Raw genomic sequence first — 19,739 nt, forward strand, 5'->3', positions numbered from 1 at the left:
TTTAAAATACAAATTGGATCAGCCCATTCTCTTGCGTGTGATTGCTTCAGTGGCTTCATTGCCTTAGAATAAAGCCCAGCTTTCTTTGCATGGCACGCAGGGGCTTTAATGATCTTGACAGTAGCACCATTTTCCTGTATACTCAGATTGGGAATTTTACAGTGTGTTTTACATAAACATTCCTTGTCATTTTTCTTCTATTGGAGGAAAGGTAGTAGAAGTAGAAATCTGTATGGGAAGGTCCAGAACAAGTGGCGAGAATTTATCCCATGGGCCTTTGCCTCCATGTATACTTTGCCTCCATGTCATTACATGGGACTTTGGATTGCCCAAATAATAAGTGTTATGGAAAAAATAATGAAAGTAAAAAAATACAGCAGAAGACCAAGTTTCCACAGTAACATCATCATATACCACACTAGTTAAGAAAGATTGGATTCCATTTTAGGACGTTTTAGTACTAAACATTTGTCAAGGCTTAAAAAAACTGAAAATTTTGTGGGCCAGAATTTCATAAAAACTCTTTAGATTACCATTACCTTCCCCAAAAAAACTATTTGCAGACTGTTAATTGAAAAAAGGATGATCTTTTCAAGATATGTATTGGTACTGAAGCTAAATTATTTTGTTTTGGCCCCTTTAAGGAATTATAAAGGAAGATTTAGAGGCTATTTAAAGATACTTTATTATGAAAATATCTAAAGCAGAAAAACAAAGGGGGAAAAAAGACATCATTGTGTCTACCACCCAACTTTAACCAGTCTTTAATATTTATTACATTTGCATGAATTCTTAATCAATTGCATTGATTAAAGAAATACAAATTAGGACCTCAGTGAAATACTGCTACATGTCTATTGGAACAGCCAGGATTAAACTACAATCCTAAATGTGGAACTTTCACACTTCGCTGCTAGGAATGCAAAATGATATAACCACTTAAGAAAGAGTTTGGAAGTTTCCTGTAAAGTTAAATATATGCTTACCATATGACCCAGCAATAAAAGGTCTTAGATATTTACTCAAGTGAAATGAAACCTATTTTCACATGAGAACTGATTCACAAATGCTTCCATTAGCTTTATTCATTATCACCCCAAACTGGAAACAACCCAGTCTTTCAACTGGCAAATGTATATACAAAACTGTGTTATATCCATGCTATATTCCTCAGCAATACAAATACATGACTATTGATAAACACAAAAACATGGATCAATCTTGAATGTATTTTGCAAGTGAAAGAAGCTGACTCAAAAGAGTATGTACTGTATCGTTCCATGTACTTGACATTGTGGAAAAGGGAAAATTTCAGGGGCAGAAAAGGTTCAATGATTGATTGACAAGGCCTGAGGGTGGGAGTTGGGGTTGACTACAGACAGGGGATAATTTTGGGGGATGATGAAAATATTATTTTGTTATGATGAGTACACAACTGTGATGGTTTGTCAAACTCAACTCTATACTAAAAGGGTAGATTTTACTGTATGTAAATTGTACCTCAATAAATCTGACTTTCACCCATCTTTTCAAGATGTTATTAAATGTTTACAGAGAAAATGCTATGATGCCTAGGATTTGTTTCAAAATTATCCGGCAGTTGAAGTATAGATGAAGTAGGACTATGAATGAATGGTTATTGGATTGGGGAACAGGTCATTGGGTGCTCATCTGACGTTCTCTTTACTTTCGTACATGCTTGAAATGCCCTGTAGTAAAATTGTAAATGTTGCTTATCTGGTGGATGTGAAATGGGATCTCTTGTTTTTCAATGTCATTTTCCTGATTATAATGAGCTCTAGCATCTTTTCATATTGGCAGCTCAGTTTCCTCATCTATGAATTACTTATTTGTCCCATGCCCGTTTTCCTGTTGGTTTGTCTTTATCACTTACCAACTTTAGAATTTTATGTATTCTGGATACTAAACTTTTGCCATGGACTAGCTTGTGGGTTGCAAATTTCTTTCCCCAGTCTGTGGCTGGCTTTTTCTAACTAGTTTATGCTGGCTTTTGCTGTACATTACTTTCTAATTTTTATGTAGATGGATTTATCAATCTATTTTTTTGTTTTGTGCTTTTCATACCTTGTTTCAGAAATTCTTCCAGAAATATTTTCATATTCTTTGGCCTTTTGCACTTAGGTCTCTAATGCTACTGGAATTTATCTTTGTGTATGGTGTGATATAACCCAGTATTATTTTTTCCCATATAGATAACTGATTGTCCTAACACTATCCTTTTCCTACTGATTTGAAATGCAACCTGCAGTTCAGCCCCGGTCTGCCTTCGGATGTGAGTTCCCTTCCTGGGCTATGGTCTTGTGTGGCAGAAAGAATCCCAGCCCTTTCTTCTTGCCCACAACCAGCAGTTGTTTCCCCTCCTCTTGAGTTGTTGAAGAGAATTCAAGGTTTATGCTCTTTGGCTTTGTTTCCCCTCTAAGTTTGGAAATGGGTCATTTTAAATTCTTCCTCAGGAATATGTTTAAAAGAACATTTTTTCCACATATGTTTTTTTTTTCAAACTACTTTTTCCCCTTTTTATTCCATGTAGCATATAATTGACCATTTTAAAGGGAACAGTACTTAGGGTTCAGAGGTATTAAGTATGTGCACATTGTTGTACAAGTATGTCCAGTACTCTTCTCCAGAATTTTTGACATCTTCTCAAAACTGAAACTTTGTACCCACTACTCCCCATCTTCCCCACCCCTCAGTCCCTGGTAGCCACTATTCTACTTTCTGTCTCTATGAATTGGACTATTCTAAGTACTTCATATAAGAGGAATCACATGTTTTTCCTTTTGTGTCTAGCTTACTGCACTTAGTGTAATGTTTTCAAGGCTCATCCATGTTGTTGCTTATATCAGAATATCATTCCTTTTTAAGGCTGAATAATATTCCAGTGTATATATGTACCACCTCTTGTTTATCTATGAGGAATTTTCTCTCTAGTCCTAGTTTGTTGGATTTTTTTAATCATGAAAGGATATTTTGATTTTTGTTTATTGCTTTTTCTGCATCAATTGAAATAACCATGTTTTTTCCCCTCCCTTCCTTAATTCTGTTAATGTGGTGTTATTACATTGACTGATTTTCATTTGTTGAGCCATCCTTGCATGCCAGGAATAAACCTTACTTGGTCACTGTATATAATCCTGCTTAATATGTTGCTGCAACTATTTTATCAGTATTTTGTTAAGATTTTGTATATATACTCATAAGATATGTTGGTTTATAGTTTTCTTTTCTTGTAGTATCTTTGTCTGGCTTTGGTGTCTGGGTAATGCTGGCCTCATAGAATGAGTTAAGAAATGCTCTTCCTCTTCAAGTTTTTGGGAGCATTTGAGGATTGGTGTTAATTCTTCTTTAAGTATTTGGTAGACTTCACCAGTGAAACCATCTGCTCAAGGTCTTTTTGTTGTTTGGGGAATGTTTTTGATTATGTATCCAATCTCTTTACTACTTCTAGGTACATTCAGATTTTCTCCATGATTCAGTTTTGGCAGGTTATGCATTTCTAGGAATTTGTTCACTTCAGCTAAATTATCTAATCTGCTAGTATAAAACTGTTCATAGTACTCTCTTATAATACTTTTTATTTCTGTAAATTGGTATTAATATCTCCACTTGCATTTCTGATTTTAGCAATTTGAGTCTTTCTTTCTTAGTCAACTGACCTGTCAATTTTATTGATCTTTTCAAAGCACTGATTTCGGTTTCATTGATCTTCCTCTATTGTTCTACTCCCCATTTTATTTATGTCTGTTCTGCTCTTCATTATTCCTTCTGCTAGCTTTGAGTTTAACTTGTTCATCTTCTTCTAGTTACTTAAAGTGTTGTTGACTTGAGATCTTTTTTTTTTTTTTACTCTTTAAAAAAATTTTTATTTTGGTATCATTAATCTACAGTTACATGAGGAACATTATGTTTACTAGATTCCCCCCTTCACCAAGTCCCCCCGACAAACCCCATTACAGTCACTGTCCATCAGCGTTAGTAAGATGCTGTAGAGTCACTACTTGTCACTACAGCCCTCCCTGTGCCTCCCCCCACCTTATACATGCTAATCTTAATGGCCCCTTTCTTTCCCCCCTCCCCCTTATGCCTCCCTTCCCACCCATCCTCCCCAGTCCCTTTCCCTTTGGTAACTGTTAGTCCATTCTCGGGTTCTGTGAGTCTGCTGCTGTTTTTGTTCCTTCAGTTTTTTCTTTGTTCTTAATACTCCACATATGAGTGAAATCATTTGGTACTTGTCTTTCTCTGCCTGGCTTATTTCCACATACATTTTTTTATTGAAATATAGTTAGTTTACAATATTACATTGGCTTCAGGTATACAACATAGTGATCCAACAGTTATGTACATTTCTAAGTGCTCACCACAATAAGTGTAGTTACTATCTGTCAACATACAAAGATGTTACAATATTATTGACTATATCCCCTCAGGAATATACTTGGGGAGGAGGGCAGGGAGAAGCAGGCTATTGATTGTACATATTGGGCTGGACTGAAATGAGCTATTGAAAATTTTTGTTATTTATTAAGGCATTGATTACACATATATGCTGCATAAAATTTTTTATGAGTTTTGTTTTAATGGATTTTGTTAGAGAGTATAGACATTTTATTAGATTCTGTCTTAATTTGGATTAAGAAACCCTGGACCTTGGGTTGCCTAAATTTCTCCAATACAATTGCATCCTATTCTCTAGCCAAACTAAATTACATTCTAGTCCTTATTCGTTTCATAACTCCTCTACTCCTCTGTACATTTGTTCATTACTTCCTAGAATGACTTTATTTTCCCTTGTCTGCTTGGAAAACTACATGTTTATCTTCCTCACTAGTCTGTGACTTCTCAGTAGGTCTTATTTACCTTGTAATATTATTTACCTTGCACCGCTCCTGCAGTGTAGAAGCAGCCCTATAGATGTTTATGAATCAAAGTTTTAAATTTCTCTAAAATTTTGTTTGACATTTGGTCAATGTAAGTTTACCAATTAAATATGTATGTGTTATTGGTTAGGTCCTACCATGTGTACTCAACTGGTTTGTCTCAAATTTGCTAAATCCACCAAGATTCTTATTAAAATAGTTTTTTGCCCTGTTGCTGTGTATGTAAATTTTATTTGGTGCAGGCTTGCTGGGAACCTTTCATTGTTTTTTTAACCAGTGCCCTTTGCCCTATTTAGGACCTTTTTTTATCCAACATTCAGCTCCTCTTCTCCTTCTTTACCTGGTTGTAGTTTATAGACAATTCCGACTATACTTGGCCCATTGCAGCTTTAATAACGTGGCACTCTTAATTTGAAAAGGCATTCTCTTTACTTTTATTGCTGCTGTTGGAGCGCTTGAGAGGAGCACGCCTGGGAAGGGGGGTTGGCCGCAGAGTGTGTCTTTTCCGAACTGACAGGGAAGTAACATCCCACTGCTTTTGTATTTTCTTTTTGTAAGCAAAGGTTTTCATACTGACTTGAGTCCTTTGATGCAGTAAACTTATAGTAGGCTCCATAAAGTAAAGGTTTTTCTTAGAAGCTAAAAGCTTTATTTTTTGCATTTGGTCTTTTGTCACACATATTATCTAATGGTGGAAGATAGTGAGAACTGAGAAAGAGGACTTGAATTTTGACCCTTCTTTAAAAAAAAAGAAAAAAGCTTTGCCATCTTGATTCTACTTTTAATGTCACCTGGTATTGTCTAAGCTGCACTGAAATAGCAAGAGGTGGCATTATACCTAGCTCAGCTGGTTCACTGCACGGTTATAATTACTACTACTTGTGAAATCTAAAAATTAAGTTCAAAAAGATGCCTGAAGTGCCACTAGAAATGAATGCAAGCAAAAGTGCTATATTTAGTACTTCAGGAATTAAATCAGAAATTGATTTTAACTATGGGCAATATAGATATACTTGGTCAGATAAGGATTATAGTTTAATTCAGCCATATATTTTTTTTCTCAAAAACAACTGTTTTTATTTAATTTCCAAAAATGGATATTAAAGATATGAAGCATATTTGTTTCTCAGGTAAATTGACAGGTAATGCAGGAAAGATTTTATTTATTTTTTTTTACTGTAGGATGCCTTTTTTTATTAAGGTATGATTGATATACACTCTTATGAACGTTTCTCATGAAAAAACAATGTGGTTACTACATTTACCCATATTATCAACCCACACCCCAATGCAGTCACTGTCCATCAGTGCAGCAAGATGCCACAGATCCACTGTGTGCCTTCTCCATGCTACACTGTTCTCCCCGTGACCCCCCACACCATGCGTACTAAACACAATACCCCTCAGTCCCCTTCTCCCTCCCTCCCCACCCGCCCTCCCACACCCCTCCTTTGGTAACCACTAGTTCATTCTCGGAGCCTCTGAGTCTGCTGTTATTTTGTTCCTTCAGTTTTGCCTCATTGTTACACTCCACAAATGAGGGAAATCATTTGGCGTTTGTCTTTCTCTGCCTGGCTTATTTCACTGAGCATAATGTCCTCCAGCTCCATCCATGTTGTTGCAAATGGTAGGATTTGTTTCTTTCTTATGGCTGAATAGTATTCCATTGCATTGTGTATATGTACCACATCTTCTTTATCCATTCATCTACTGATGGACACTTAGGCTGCTTCCATATCTTGGCTATTGTAAAAAGTGCTGTAATAAACATAGGGGTGCATCTGTCTTTTTGAATCTGAGAAGTTGTATTCTTTGGGTAAATTTCAAGGAGTGGGATTCCCAGGTCAAATGGTGTTTCTATTTTTAGTTTTTTGAGGAACCTCCATACTGCTTTCCACAATGGTTGAACTAGCTTAACATTCCCACCAGCAGTGTAGGAGGGTTCCCCTTTCTCCGCATCCTCTCCAGCATTTGTTGTTCTTAGTCTTTTTGATGCTGGCCATCCTTACTGGTGTGAGGTGATATCTCATTGTGGTTTTAATTTGCATTTCCCTGATGATTAGTGATGTGGAGCATCTTTTTATGTGTCTGATAGCCATCTGAATTTATTCTTTGGAGAACTGTTTCTTCATATCCTCTGCCTATTTTTTAATCGGGTTATTTGCTTTTTGGGTGTAAGTTCTTTATATATTTGGATGTTAACCTCTTGTCAGATATGTCATTTACAAATATATTCTCCCATACTGTAGGATGCCTTTTTGTTCTGTTGATGGTGTCCTTTGCTGTACAGAAACTTTTTAGTTTGATGTAGTCCCATGAGTTCATTTTTGCTTTTGTTTCCCTTGCTCGAGGAGATGCATTCAGGAAGAAGTTGCACATACTTACTCAGGAGATGTTTGCCTATGTTGTCCTCTAAGAGTTTTATGGTTTCAAGACTTACATTCAAGTCTTTGATCCATTTGGAGTTTACTTTTGTGTATGGGGTTAAACAATAATCCAGTTTCATTCTCTTGCATGTAGCTGTCCAGTTTTGCCAACACCAGCTGTTGAAGAGGCTTTCATTTCCCCATTGTATATCCATGGCTCCTTTATCATATATTAATTGACCATATATGCTTGGGTTTATGTCTGGGCTCTCTAGTCTCTTCCATTGGTCTATGGGTCTGTTCTTGTGCCAGTACCAAATTGTCTTGATTACTGTGGCTTTGTAGTAGACCTTGAAGTTGGGGAGCATAATGCCCCCAGCTTTATTCTTCCTTCTCAGAATTGCTTTGGCTATTTGAGGTCTTTTGTGGTCCCATATGAATTTTAGAACTATTTGCTCTAATTCATTGAAGAATGCTATTGTTATTTTGATAGGAATTGCATTGAATCTATAGATTGCCTTTGGCAGGTTGGCCATTTTGACAATATTAATTCTTCCTAGCCAAGAGCATGGGATATGTTTCCGTTTATTGGTATCTTCTTTAATTTCTCTTAAGAGTGTCTTATAGTTTTCAGGGTATAGGTCTTTCACTTCCTTGGTTAGGTTTATTCCTAGGTATTTTTTTTTTTTATGCAACTGTGAATGGAATTGTTTTCCTGATTTCTCTCTCTGCTAGTTCATCATTAGTGTATGAATGCCACAGATTTCTGGGTATTAATTTTGTATCCTGCAACTTTGCTGAATTCAGATATTAGTTCTAGTAGTTTTGGAGTGGATTCTTTAGGGTTTTTTTATGTACAATATCATGTCATGTGCAAACAGGGACAGTTTAACTTCTTCCTTGCCAATCTGGATGCCTTTTATTTCATTGTGCTGTCTGATTGCTGTGGCTAGGACCTCCAGTACTATGTTGAATAGAAATAGGGAAAGTGGGCATCCTTGTCTTGTTCCTGATCTTAAAGGCAAAGCTTTCAGCTTCTCGCTGTTAAGTATGATGTTGGCTGTGGGTTTGTCATATATGGCTTTTAATATGTTGAGGTACTTGCCCTCTATACCCATTTTGTTGAGTTTTTATCATGAATGAATGTTGAATTTTGTCACTTGCCTTTTCAGCATCTATGGAGATGATCATGTGGTTTTTGTCCTTTTTGTTGATGTGGTGGATGATGTTGATGGATTTTTGAATGTTGTACCATCCTTGCATCCCTGGAATAAATTCCACTTAGTCATGATGGATGATCTTTTTGATGTATCTTTGAATTCGGTTTGCTAATATTTTGTTAAGTATTTCTGCATCTATGTTTATCAGGGATGTTGGTCTGTAATTTTCTTTTTTTGTAGTGTCTTTGCCTGGTTTTGGTATTTGAGTGATGCTGGCCTCATAGAATGAGTTTGGAAGTATTCCCTCTTCTTCTCTTTGGAAACTTTAAGGAGGATGGGTATTAGGTCTTCACTAAATGTTTGATAAAAGTCAGCGGTGAAGCCATCTGGTCCAGGGGTTTTGTTCTTAGTTTTTTGATTACCAGTTCAATTTCATTGCTGGTAATTTGTCTGTTCAGATTTTCTGTTTCTTCCTTGGTCAGCCTTGGGAGGTTGTATTTTTCTGGAAAGTTGTCCATTTCTTCTAGGTTATCCAGCTTGTAACTATATAATTTTTCATAATATTCTCTAATAATTCTTTGTATTTCTGTAGTGTCTGTAGTGATTTTTTCTTTCTCATTTCTGTTTCTGTTTATGTGTGTAGACTTTCTTTTTTGCTTGATAAGTCTGGCTAGGGGTTTATCTATTTTGTTTATTTTCTCGAAGAACCAGTTCTTGCTTTCATTGATTCTTTCTATTGTTTTACTCTTCTCGGTTTTATTTATTTATGCTCTAATCTTTATTATGTCCCTCCTCCTACTGACTTTGGGCCTCATTTGTTGTTCTTTTTCTAGTTTCATTAATTGTGAGTTTAGACTGCTTATATGGGATTGTTGTTCTTTCCTGAGTTAGGCCTGTATTGCAGTATACTTTCCTCTTACCACAGCATTGACTGCGTCCCACAGATTTTTATCTAGAGTAACAAAATAACTGATGAAGCTAAGTTTCTCTTTATTGATGTGAACAACAAATGAAAAAACTATCACTTTGCACTACTGATGAAATGAATGGGTCTAGGCAGTGAGGATCAATAGCTGCTGGCTTCATTAGAAAGGATGAGAAGACATTCCTATGGAATCACACACCCCACCTTGGATTACTCTTGCAAAATCTGGGTCCTTCACAGAAAAAAAGTTTTGCTGATCCCTGATCTAGAGACTAATGACCCATTTTTTTTTTTCAAGAAAAAAATTGCGGGGGTTAAGAAAAAGAGATGAAAGGAAGAACCAGGAGTTTATAGGGAGAACACCAGTTACCACAAATGTGGATCTTCTTTGGATCCCTATTCAGAAAAATGAAACAGTGTAAAAAAATCAGAGAAATGTGAAGTGACAAAGATACTTGATTTTAAAGAATTGGTCGTTTTTAAAGGCATGATAGTGGTTTTATGGTTGTGTTCTAAGAAGAGTCCTTAGCTTTTAGAGATACCTTCTGAAATACAGGTGTCTGGGTTTGCTTCAGAACGATCGTAGGAGTGGGGGTGATCCTGTGTGGTTGTAAGTGAAATGAGTGGCCATGTAATGAAAATTATAACTGGAAGATGGTGCCTGGGGGTTCACCACACTGTTTTTCTATTTTCTCTATTTTCATATATGGTTGGAAATTTATATTACAAGTTAAAAATAAATCAATTATTTCAAAACAAAAGTTTTTAAAAAATTGGTTCAAGGGCCATTTCCTCAGGGCTTTGTAATCTAAAGCCTCTTCTGTGATTCTGGGGAGACTTGCAGCTTCCCACACTGATTGTTACTGTTAAGTGGGTATTGAATTTCCCCACAGCATCAGTCCTGAGGACAGGGGCCATGCGTTCTTTAGCTTGGACCCCTAGTGACCATCACAGGACCTGGCACATAACCCAGTACTTAACAGACCCTTAATATACATTAGGACTTTTCACAGCATATCACGATTTGTAGATGTAAAACATTTTAAATATAGTAATCCTTATTTTGTTGAAGTTTTTAATTTTTGTCTACCTTATGCTTTCCAAACAGCCTGCATTTCAGCATGAAACAAAATTGTTTATATATATATAGGGAAAAAAACAAACCTGAACCTGATCAAGCTTTTTTGTACTATATATATATATTATAAATCAGGTAGAGTATAACTCTTAAAGTAACTGAATAGGCATGTTAGTTTGAGCTGTCTGTCTGAGACAGGATGTTTTATCTTAATGCCACGTGTGGAGTACTTCCTTCCTGTCAATTGTTTCTTCTCCAAGCACAATGTAGTGGAAATATCCACATTCAAATCTAAGATCAAACCCTAATCCTGAAACCAGCTGTAAATTATTTATTATCTACCTTTTTGCTCCCTTTTTATTAGCTTAATAACAATTGATTATAATTATTGAAAATTTTATTTTAAAAATCCCAGTCCTTATGCTTGCTTGCTTCTCTCCGTACATTGTTATCTTCATATTCAGTAGCAGCTACCTTACAATAGGGTGTTTCCTGTTTTCAGTGTAATTTGAACCTCCCAAACCCTGAGCTCCAGGGAAAGTGAGTCAGAAACACAACTCTGAAGCTTAAGACAGGATCTTTTTTTTTTAAAATAAATCACGTAGCACCTAAACACCTCGCATCCATCAAGAAACCCTTATGATACCCTGGGCTTGGGGACTGGGTCGATTGTCACATGGTTAGTCATCAGACTATTTTTGTAACCATATTCTCCTATGCTATTTTCCTTTGAATTGGGGTATTTGTAGCAGGTGCAGGTATATTTTAGTTATTACATAAGAGTAAAATGCTGTTTTCTTCAAAGCACTTATGATCATGTCTGGCATGGTTTTAAAGCTGATTGACCTGCCTAAATCCCACTGACCCCCAGGGTGCCCTCCTGGTTTGCCTGTTCAAACCGGTAGCTGAAGTCAGACCTGAGAGTGGTTGGTCTGAAGCACTGGAGAAACCAGCTCAGTGGCAGAGCCAACAGAAGGGGCACCAGGCTCAGTCACAGCGAGGACACAGATGGTTTCTCCACCATCCTTGGACATCAGATTGTCTACATCTAATCTCTGCATCCATTTATTTGGGTCCTTTTCTCCCTTCTTTTGATGGCTTTCTTTTTGTATTTTTGGTTGCTCTTATTATTTATGATTAAGGGGCCAAGGGCAACAGAACATGGATAACTAAAATATAAAAATGAACTTCACAGTTTTTTTTACCAACTCCCAAGACATTAGGATGAAAAAGCTCTTTCTGAATCTTGAACAACAGTAAAATAAACATAGCTGCTACCTGCACGGGGCTCATGGTCTGGTGAAACAATAGACATTAAGCAAGTAATTACTACAAACACACACAAACTATGGTAAATGTTACGAGAGGAAAAAAAGTAGAGTGCTATGAGGAGATGTAATAGAGTGACCCAAGTGAGATTAGGGGGAGATGAGCAAAAATTAGAGATTAATCCCCAATCAGGGGGAAGAGGCAGAGAGAGAAGATACAGGTAAGGCAAAATGGTTTAGACAGATGGGTGAAGAAGCCATGAAGCGGGGATTCAATTAAGATAAGGTGTCAGGGAGGAAGGCCACAAGCTTGCCCCCCATAGCCTGGCACCGAGTCCTAAACTGGGTGGCTACTGGGGCTGATGCGGTAGCATTTGCTAAACATTTTAATAGTTGCTGGGGATTCAGAGTAATCAGACACACCCTAGAACCTGCCTTGCTCTGCTTAGGGATTCTTCCTCATTCTAATTGGCGACTAAGAAATGTCACTAGTTATGATACAGTATGATAAGTACAAGGCCACCCTGAGAGAGCACAGAATTCTGAGAGGTTAATCAGCTTTGCCTTGTGGGGAATGGTTGAGACAAAGCTGGGTTTTAAAAGATCAGTGATAAAGGAAGGACGTTTCAGGAACAAGCTGTACACTGAAACCAAGTGTGAGAAGTATGGCACAGTTGCAGAACTGCAGGGAAGTTTAATATGGCTCTACTGCAGGGTATATTTGGGAGTTGAAGGACGTAATCACACATAAAAGGCAGAAGCCAAATGTTAGAGACTTACATGCACTGGGGAATTTGGACTTTATCCTGCAGGTGTTTCTCGCGGTGGGGGTAGGGGCCGGGTGGAGGGGATGGCAGGAGGATGGCATGGAAAGGGAGTGACTTCATCAGACTTGTTTTACAAAGACTACTCTGTCAGTGACGTAGTATATACTGAGGAATTGGGCCTGAAGGAAAGGGGACCAGTTAGAGGACAGTACAGGAATTCTGGGGAGAACTGGTGATGGCCTGATGCAGTAGTGACACTGTAAACAGCAACAGTCAGATGAAAAAGCTGTTTGGGGACAGGCTCTTCAAGGCTTGGGGATTGACTGGTGTTGAGGGAGGAGTGAGGAAAGGGGAACCACACATGACACCAACTGATCACGAGGGTGACCAGCCTGCTTGTGTGGTGCTCCGTGGCGTCAGGAGTGGCAGTGTGTGTGGAGAAAACCGTTGAGCTCCAGTCTGGGCAAGTTCGCACGGAGAGACCTACGGAATAGCCAGTGACAGTGTCTCATCGGCCCAGACTGACTAGTGATAGCAAGAGGCAAGCTCAGGCCTGGACAGAGGTTCATTTCTTTGCTATTAAAATAAACATTCTGGAATAGTTAGGATTTATAGAAGGGTTGTAAAGATAATACAAGAGTTCTTGTAGACTTACCATTTCTTTAGATCCTCCTTCCACCTCATTCCTTGAGTTTCTGCCATATTGAAATGGGTATCCTTGTTTGCAAAGATTCCCAAATACATGCTAGAGAGGGTCATGTGATTCCAAACCAAAGCAATATAAAAAGACATATGATCAAAATTTTACTCCAGCCCCTGCCTGCATCTGCACTGCTCACTCCCCACTCCCTACAGATAACTATTTTTATTAGTCACTAGAATACTAATTCCTCTGCGTTTTTTAAATGTAAATATGGGCAAATAATTAAAAAATACACTATGTGTTTCCTCCCTTTCTTTTACAAAAGGTAGTGCATTATGGACATTGTTCTGTAGCTTGCCTTTTTGCTGAGTGATGTGCCTTAGAGGTCAATACGTTCAGAACTGGACTGTCTGAGGAGATAGCTGTAGGCTGTGACTACTGAGTCCTTAAAATGTGGCTGGTGCAACTAAAAATCAATTTTAAATTTAGATTTAACAACAGAAGCACTGTAAAATATTTTCCCATTAAATCAACTTTATTGTTTTGACAGGACTACATTTCACTTTAACCGCTAAAAATATAGCATCCAAATTGAGATGTGGTGTGGGGTTAAGTGTAAAAACACACACTGAATTTCAAGATCTAGTTTACATTCTTACTTTTATACTATTTTAATGTTTTACAGTGTTTACATGTTGAAATACTATTTGATATGTTATCTTAAATAAAATACTAAGGTTTTACCATTAAAAAAATTATTAAATATGACTATCAGAAAATTTTAAATTGTATATGTGGCTCAAATTCTCTTTCTGCTGCACACTGCTGATACACGCATAATGGTATTTTTTACGATTGTGTCGTATTCCATTCTATACAGTACAATGCTTTATATAACCAGTCCACTAATGATAAATACTTGAGTTGTTTTCAACATTTTACCGTTAAAAATGCAGAAATGCTTAAACCTGTCTATGTGTCACTTCCTATGTATGCAGGTTGGTCTGTGATATGAACCCCCAGGATTGAGGTTGCTGGGTGAAAGAGTAAATGCTTTTGTGATTTTGATATTGTCAGCTTGCCCTCCATCACAGCTGTGCCAATTTGCGTTCCTCCCACAGGCAGTGTGTGAGTGCCAGGTTCCTCATATACTGTCATTTTAAATTACAGTATCTACATGGTTGGGACATAACATGGGTTTTGTTTTTTGTTTTGCTAATTCTGAGAGAGTTTTAAGAAATCACAGGTGGTTTGCCTTTTTTTTTTCTTGACATGAAACTATCAAGGAATCAACCCAGTTTCTCCGGGCCATAAAGTTCCAGGAAATTGCAACCTTTATCGTATTTAGATTTAGGAAGACATATTTTGTGATGGTTCAAATGGGTAAGTGACAAGATTGTTTTCTAAGAGCCGGAGATCTCTCCAGCCCCCCCAGCAGCCTTCCCTGGCAATGGTGGACGTGCTCTGCAGGTCTGCACCCCGTCAGTTTATCATTCCCTGGGTTCATTTTACCGGATTCTAAACATATTTCATTTTAATGGGCTGAGAAAATCCACTGACAACATAGTTAGAGCTTAGCTTTTAAGTGTTCATAATTATTAGTCCAATTCTATTTACTTTATTAATAAGTTGCAGAAAAGCTTACTTTTCCATCGTTAGGATCCAACCGTTATCTCTCTCTTGAGACTTGTGTGCCCTCTACTGCCGTCTTTGCCTTTTTTTTTTCCAGATTAAAATGAAGAGCTAAACATTCAGTATCCAAAAACAGATTACTTCAATTTTTCCATTCATAAGAATCTAAAAATAAGATTCTCATGAACAGAAATCTCACTACAGTTAGGAATGTGTCAGATAAAAAGCTAGTATAGGAAAAAAGAGAAGAGGGGGCCTTACGATTAGCATGTATAATGTGGGGGGGGCACGGGGAGGGCTGCGCAACACAGAGAAGACAAGTAGTGACTCTACAGCTCTTACTACACTGATGGACAGTGACTGTAATGGGGTTTGTGGGGGGGACTTGGTGAAGGCGGGAGCCTAGTAAACATAATGTTCCTCATGTAATTGTAGATTAATGATACCAAAATAAAAAATAAAAAAAGGCTAGTATAATGGAAACCATTGGCTTTCAGGAATGTAAACTGATATTTTGGCAAATACTTGAGGCACAGAAATACATTTTATAGCAAATATGACTATGGATGTTTACTATCTTTAATTTACTGACTTTCAATCTGAAAAGATTACAAAAAGGAATACAAGCTGAGACAACTAATGTTGACCACACCGGAAAAGCTAGGACACTAGGACACAGGACTTACTGGAAGGATCATCCTTGGAAGTTGGTGAAACTGAGACTAAGTCACAACTGTGCCTAAGTCACAGAATGAATAAATATACAACTTTCTAATAGGAAAGCAGCCACAGTTATTCCTGTCCCTTTCTGCTGCTTTTTGCTAATTTTGCTTAATTATTTTGTTTCAGGAAGGGTTTTCACTCATTGGTAGCAAGAACTGGTTGAAGATTGTAAGACGCATGGATTGTCTGTTGTTTGGAACGACGATAAAGGCAAGATGCTATGTGTGTGGCCAACTGTTTTTAAGCAAAGGATCATACACCTCTCATCTTCTAAATGTGTATAGGGAGGGGGGTGGGAGCTTCTTTTTGCCAGTGAAATGGTGCTGGGAAGAATACATATGTTTAAAAGTTTGCATTATGAACAGAACATGAAACAAGGACTGCACAGAGGCAGGAGCCTAGTTAGGAGGACATTGCTGAAGAGCCAGGGTTTTGTCTGATCCGTCAATACCTGCCTAACAGAGCTGTGTGACCCCTCCTTTCCCCAAACACAAATTGGGAAGAGGTGAGGATCATCATTATTTGTCTTGCTATTTAGATGTTAAAAAGCTGTTTATATTTTGAATGCTTCACTGAATATGTCTTTTCATTTTCCCCTCTTTAATACTAAGAAAATTTTGCCACTTATTTGCTTTGTAGCTATATTAAGCATAAAGAATGATCCTCATCAAAGAAATATGCAGACTCATCACTGGACTATTTTTCTTTCAGATATAACTATAAAAACCAGTCTGTTGATATCCACTGAGTAGATAATATTGAAATTTAGGTGAAAGATCCTAATTTTTAATGGCCTCATAGACTGAGAGTTGGAAGAGGTCTTCAAGAGCATGTCATAGAAGTGTCTTAACCTGGGGTCTACAGGCCCACTAAAGGGTCATCAGAGAATTCAGGAGGTCCATGAACTTGCACTGGATGTTCACTGACCTCTAGTTGAAATTTATCATCTCCTTCAATTAGGGATGTAAGGCATCAGACCACAGCAGCATTAGACCTTTGCACCAATAGAAATCATACATATTTTCCTATCACATTACAGTTGTTTCAGATGTCTTAAATGTCATTTATGTTCATCACTACCTCAAAATTTTGGTGGATATTATTCCTGCTAGACCTTTTTATTGAGTACATTAATAAGGAAACATGTATTATTAGTTCACAAATTACTGTTTTAATATTACAATACAGTATTCAGTATAATTGGATTTCTTTATAATCTTATGCATTTTGTGTGATTAAAAATGTTATTCTGAGAAGGTGTCTACTGGCTTCACCAGACTGCTAAAGGAGTCTGGGGTACATATGCAAAAATTCAGAAACCCATTTTCATTTAATTTATAAGAAAACTGAATTTGACTTAAGCATATAACTAACCATGGTTCTAACTAGCTTTCAGAGAACTGGGCCACCCACTGGTCTTCCAACTCCCAGCCCAGGACTGTGTCAGGATGAATGAAAATTATTTGTCTTTTAAAATTTATACCATACCAAATGTCTGATATTTGGGTTTCCCTAGTTATGTATTATTCAAATTTCTAACTATAAAGGCCAAAATAAAAGCCATAATTTGACCACTCAAAAATAATCATTATTAACATTTTGAAGTTTTTACTAGACATATATATCATATCAGGGAGGGTACTGTTCAGATGTATATGACAGAAAATCCAGGACTAGTGGTCCCCAAATACAGGGGCTTATATTTTTCACTAAATAAGAAATCCAGAAACAGGCCGTTGCTAGCATTGGCTCAGCAACTCCAGTGCCAAGGTCACCACCATCTTTGCAGTTCCCTTGGCCTCTCCCTCACATTCACAAAACGGTTGCTGCAGCTCTATTCTATTTCCATTCAAGGAAGACCCAGCCTCATCTGTCCCTTTTATGAGGAAAGCATAAACCTCCCTATAAGGCTCTCCACCTCCCCCAATCCCTAGATGTCTGCTTATGGCTCATGGACCAGAACAGTGTAACGTGGTCATCCCCATGTGCCAAGATTAGCAATATGAGTGTCTGGCCTTTCCTGCCTCTGGTGTGAACTGGCTCATAGCGATTGAACAGGACTGCCATGTAGATAATTTCTAAGTTTAGGATTGTAGTATACAGAGTGCTTTTTGCTCTGATTTCTTGTCATGTATAACATTACATCAGGAACATTATACCAACTCATTTCTTAATCTTCGACAACATGATTCTTGATGGCTACATAGTATTTTATTGCTTGGATGCACCATGATTTAGTTAACTAATTCCCAACTTTTCACTATTCTAAAACCTTTTGATTTTCGTAAGGACTTATTTACAAGGTTCTTGAAATAGAAATCCTAGACCCAGGGACATTTATTTTATAAACTCGCCCTCCAGAGAGGTTGTCTTGTGTCTCTACGGCACTAGCAATGTGTAAGAAGGCTTGTTTATCCAAATCCTCTCCAAGGAGATATCATTTAAATTTAAAAACTAGTTTCCAATTTGATAGGCAGAAATGAGCCTCTTCCTTTTATTTGCATTTCTTTGGAAACTAATGAGAAGTAACATTTTTTGTGTATTTCATCTGCATTTCTTCTGTGAATCACCTGTCTGCTTTTGTCTAAATTTCCTCTTCAAAGTATTTAGATACTATATGTATAGAGATCACGTTATATAGAAATATACATAATTTGTGAAGTTACATATCTTATATTTGTGTATATATTACATATTATACATAGATTTTTTAAAATAATTAAGGTTTGGAACCTTGTGTTACTATTATTGTGAATAGTGAAAGATATTTCTAGCTTCTTATTACTGGATTTTTAAAAATTTATATATATATTGGACTAATTTAAATTTAGCTTCCTTACTAAACTTTCATTAACTCTGATACTTTGTTAATTCTTAAATTTCTAGGACAGGGATTTTATAATCCACAAGCGGTGATCATTTTACTGAGTCCTTTGTCCTTCCCACTGTTCCCAGCTCCCTGACTCACCTAGGCCTCCGGGGCACTGTACTCCCGCCCGAGCGCCCTGAGTCTTGCTGACCTGAATGGGGAGTGGTGTTCTGGCATTACAACACTTCAGGATGTTGACTGGATATTCTTTACCATGTTAAGGAGTTATTATCTACATTAGAGTTTATTTACTAATACTTTTATCAGGATTACATATTAAATTTTCTCAAGAGCTTATTTTTTTTGACACTAAAGCTTTTTGACACCAAGAGGATGATTTTTTCTTTGATCAATTAGCTTGATATATTAATGCTGAACATACAGACTCTTCTTTTCGCTGTACCTGGCAAAGCGTTTCTTTAGTGTTTCTTTCCTTGGATAACTTTTTGTTAACCAAGTATTACATAACCAACACCATTGTTTAAATTGAAAACTGGGAGAAGTATATTGAAATAAAAATTCCACTCATTCAATAGCAATTTAATATAACAAATTATGTGGGTAGTGAAGATTATATTTCTTTCTTCCCTGGCTGAAATAAGCACACTGCGCAAGTCCTGCCTGCTTGTAAGTTGGGCTCCCTTGTTTTCAGTAATTCTGATCAAAATGGTCCTGGCCGGCTGACCAACAATTGACGTATAATTCCATATCTGAAGGGCTTTGGCTCAAAGGAGTAAACCTAAACCACTGTGCTCTTTACTTTTCACCTCTAGTAACTCACCAAAGAGTTTTTTCATGATTTTGTCTGGCCTAGGTTTTGAGTATCCCCTCTTGGTTTCAAAGCCAAGAATCAAAGAAAAGGCTGAAGTCCCTTCTCTGGTTCAGTCCTTTTCTGTACTGTCCCCCATTTTCTACAGTAGAGGAATTCACTGCTAGTTGTGGTTCAGAAAACTGCTTTGGTTGAAGTCCTAGTGTTGATAGGAAACTTCTTACAGATCTAAATCATGAATCTAAAACCAAAAGGAAAACCAGGTGGGTTTGTGAGACCTCCATCTTCTTGGCTTCGCTCCTCCCTGGTGCTAACTGGGCCCGCACGCATCTCCCACACATGTCAATACCATGTTACATCAGCTAGAGTGCCTGCACTGAAGAATCTCTGTATGGAGGTGCCATTCACACCTGTGAGTAGAATTCAGTGGGCCCAGTGCCTCCCAGAAGGTGAAGCCTGATTTTCTTGTGAGTACACTGTTAAATAAAAATTCTGCAATGTCCTAAATTAAGTGAACAGAGAATGAGGGACAGAGACAAGGGAAGGTAATCAGTCAAAGCCAGGATGGGCTGTAGCTGACCAGAAACTTCACGTTCCTGGAAGCCGTCACTTCAACAATCACCTAGAAAGTCCCCAGAACC

At 37.4% G+C, this 19,739-nt stretch overlaps 1 protein-coding gene across 3 annotated transcripts in view; it reads left to right on the forward strand.

Moving 5' to 3' along the window:
• Nucleotides 1-19,739, forward strand: part of REC114 (REC114 meiotic recombination protein) — an 84,690-nt gene that overhangs the window by 54,207 nt on the left and 10,744 nt on the right. For all 3 annotated transcript variants that reach the window (XM_036907773.2, XM_057488962.1, XM_036907774.2), the window contains one exon: nt 15,587-15,670. In XM_036907773.2, the coding sequence (XP_036763668.2) occupies nt 15,587-15,670 (84 nt within the window). The remainder of the gene's footprint in view (nt 1-15,586; nt 15,671-19,739) is intronic.

The sequence above is a fragment of the Manis pentadactyla genome, chromosome 11, assembly GCF_030020395.1.
Source record: "Manis pentadactyla isolate mManPen7 chromosome 11, mManPen7.hap1, whole genome shotgun sequence".
Classification (NCBI taxonomy): Eukaryota; Metazoa; Chordata; class Mammalia; order Pholidota; family Manidae; genus Manis; species Manis pentadactyla.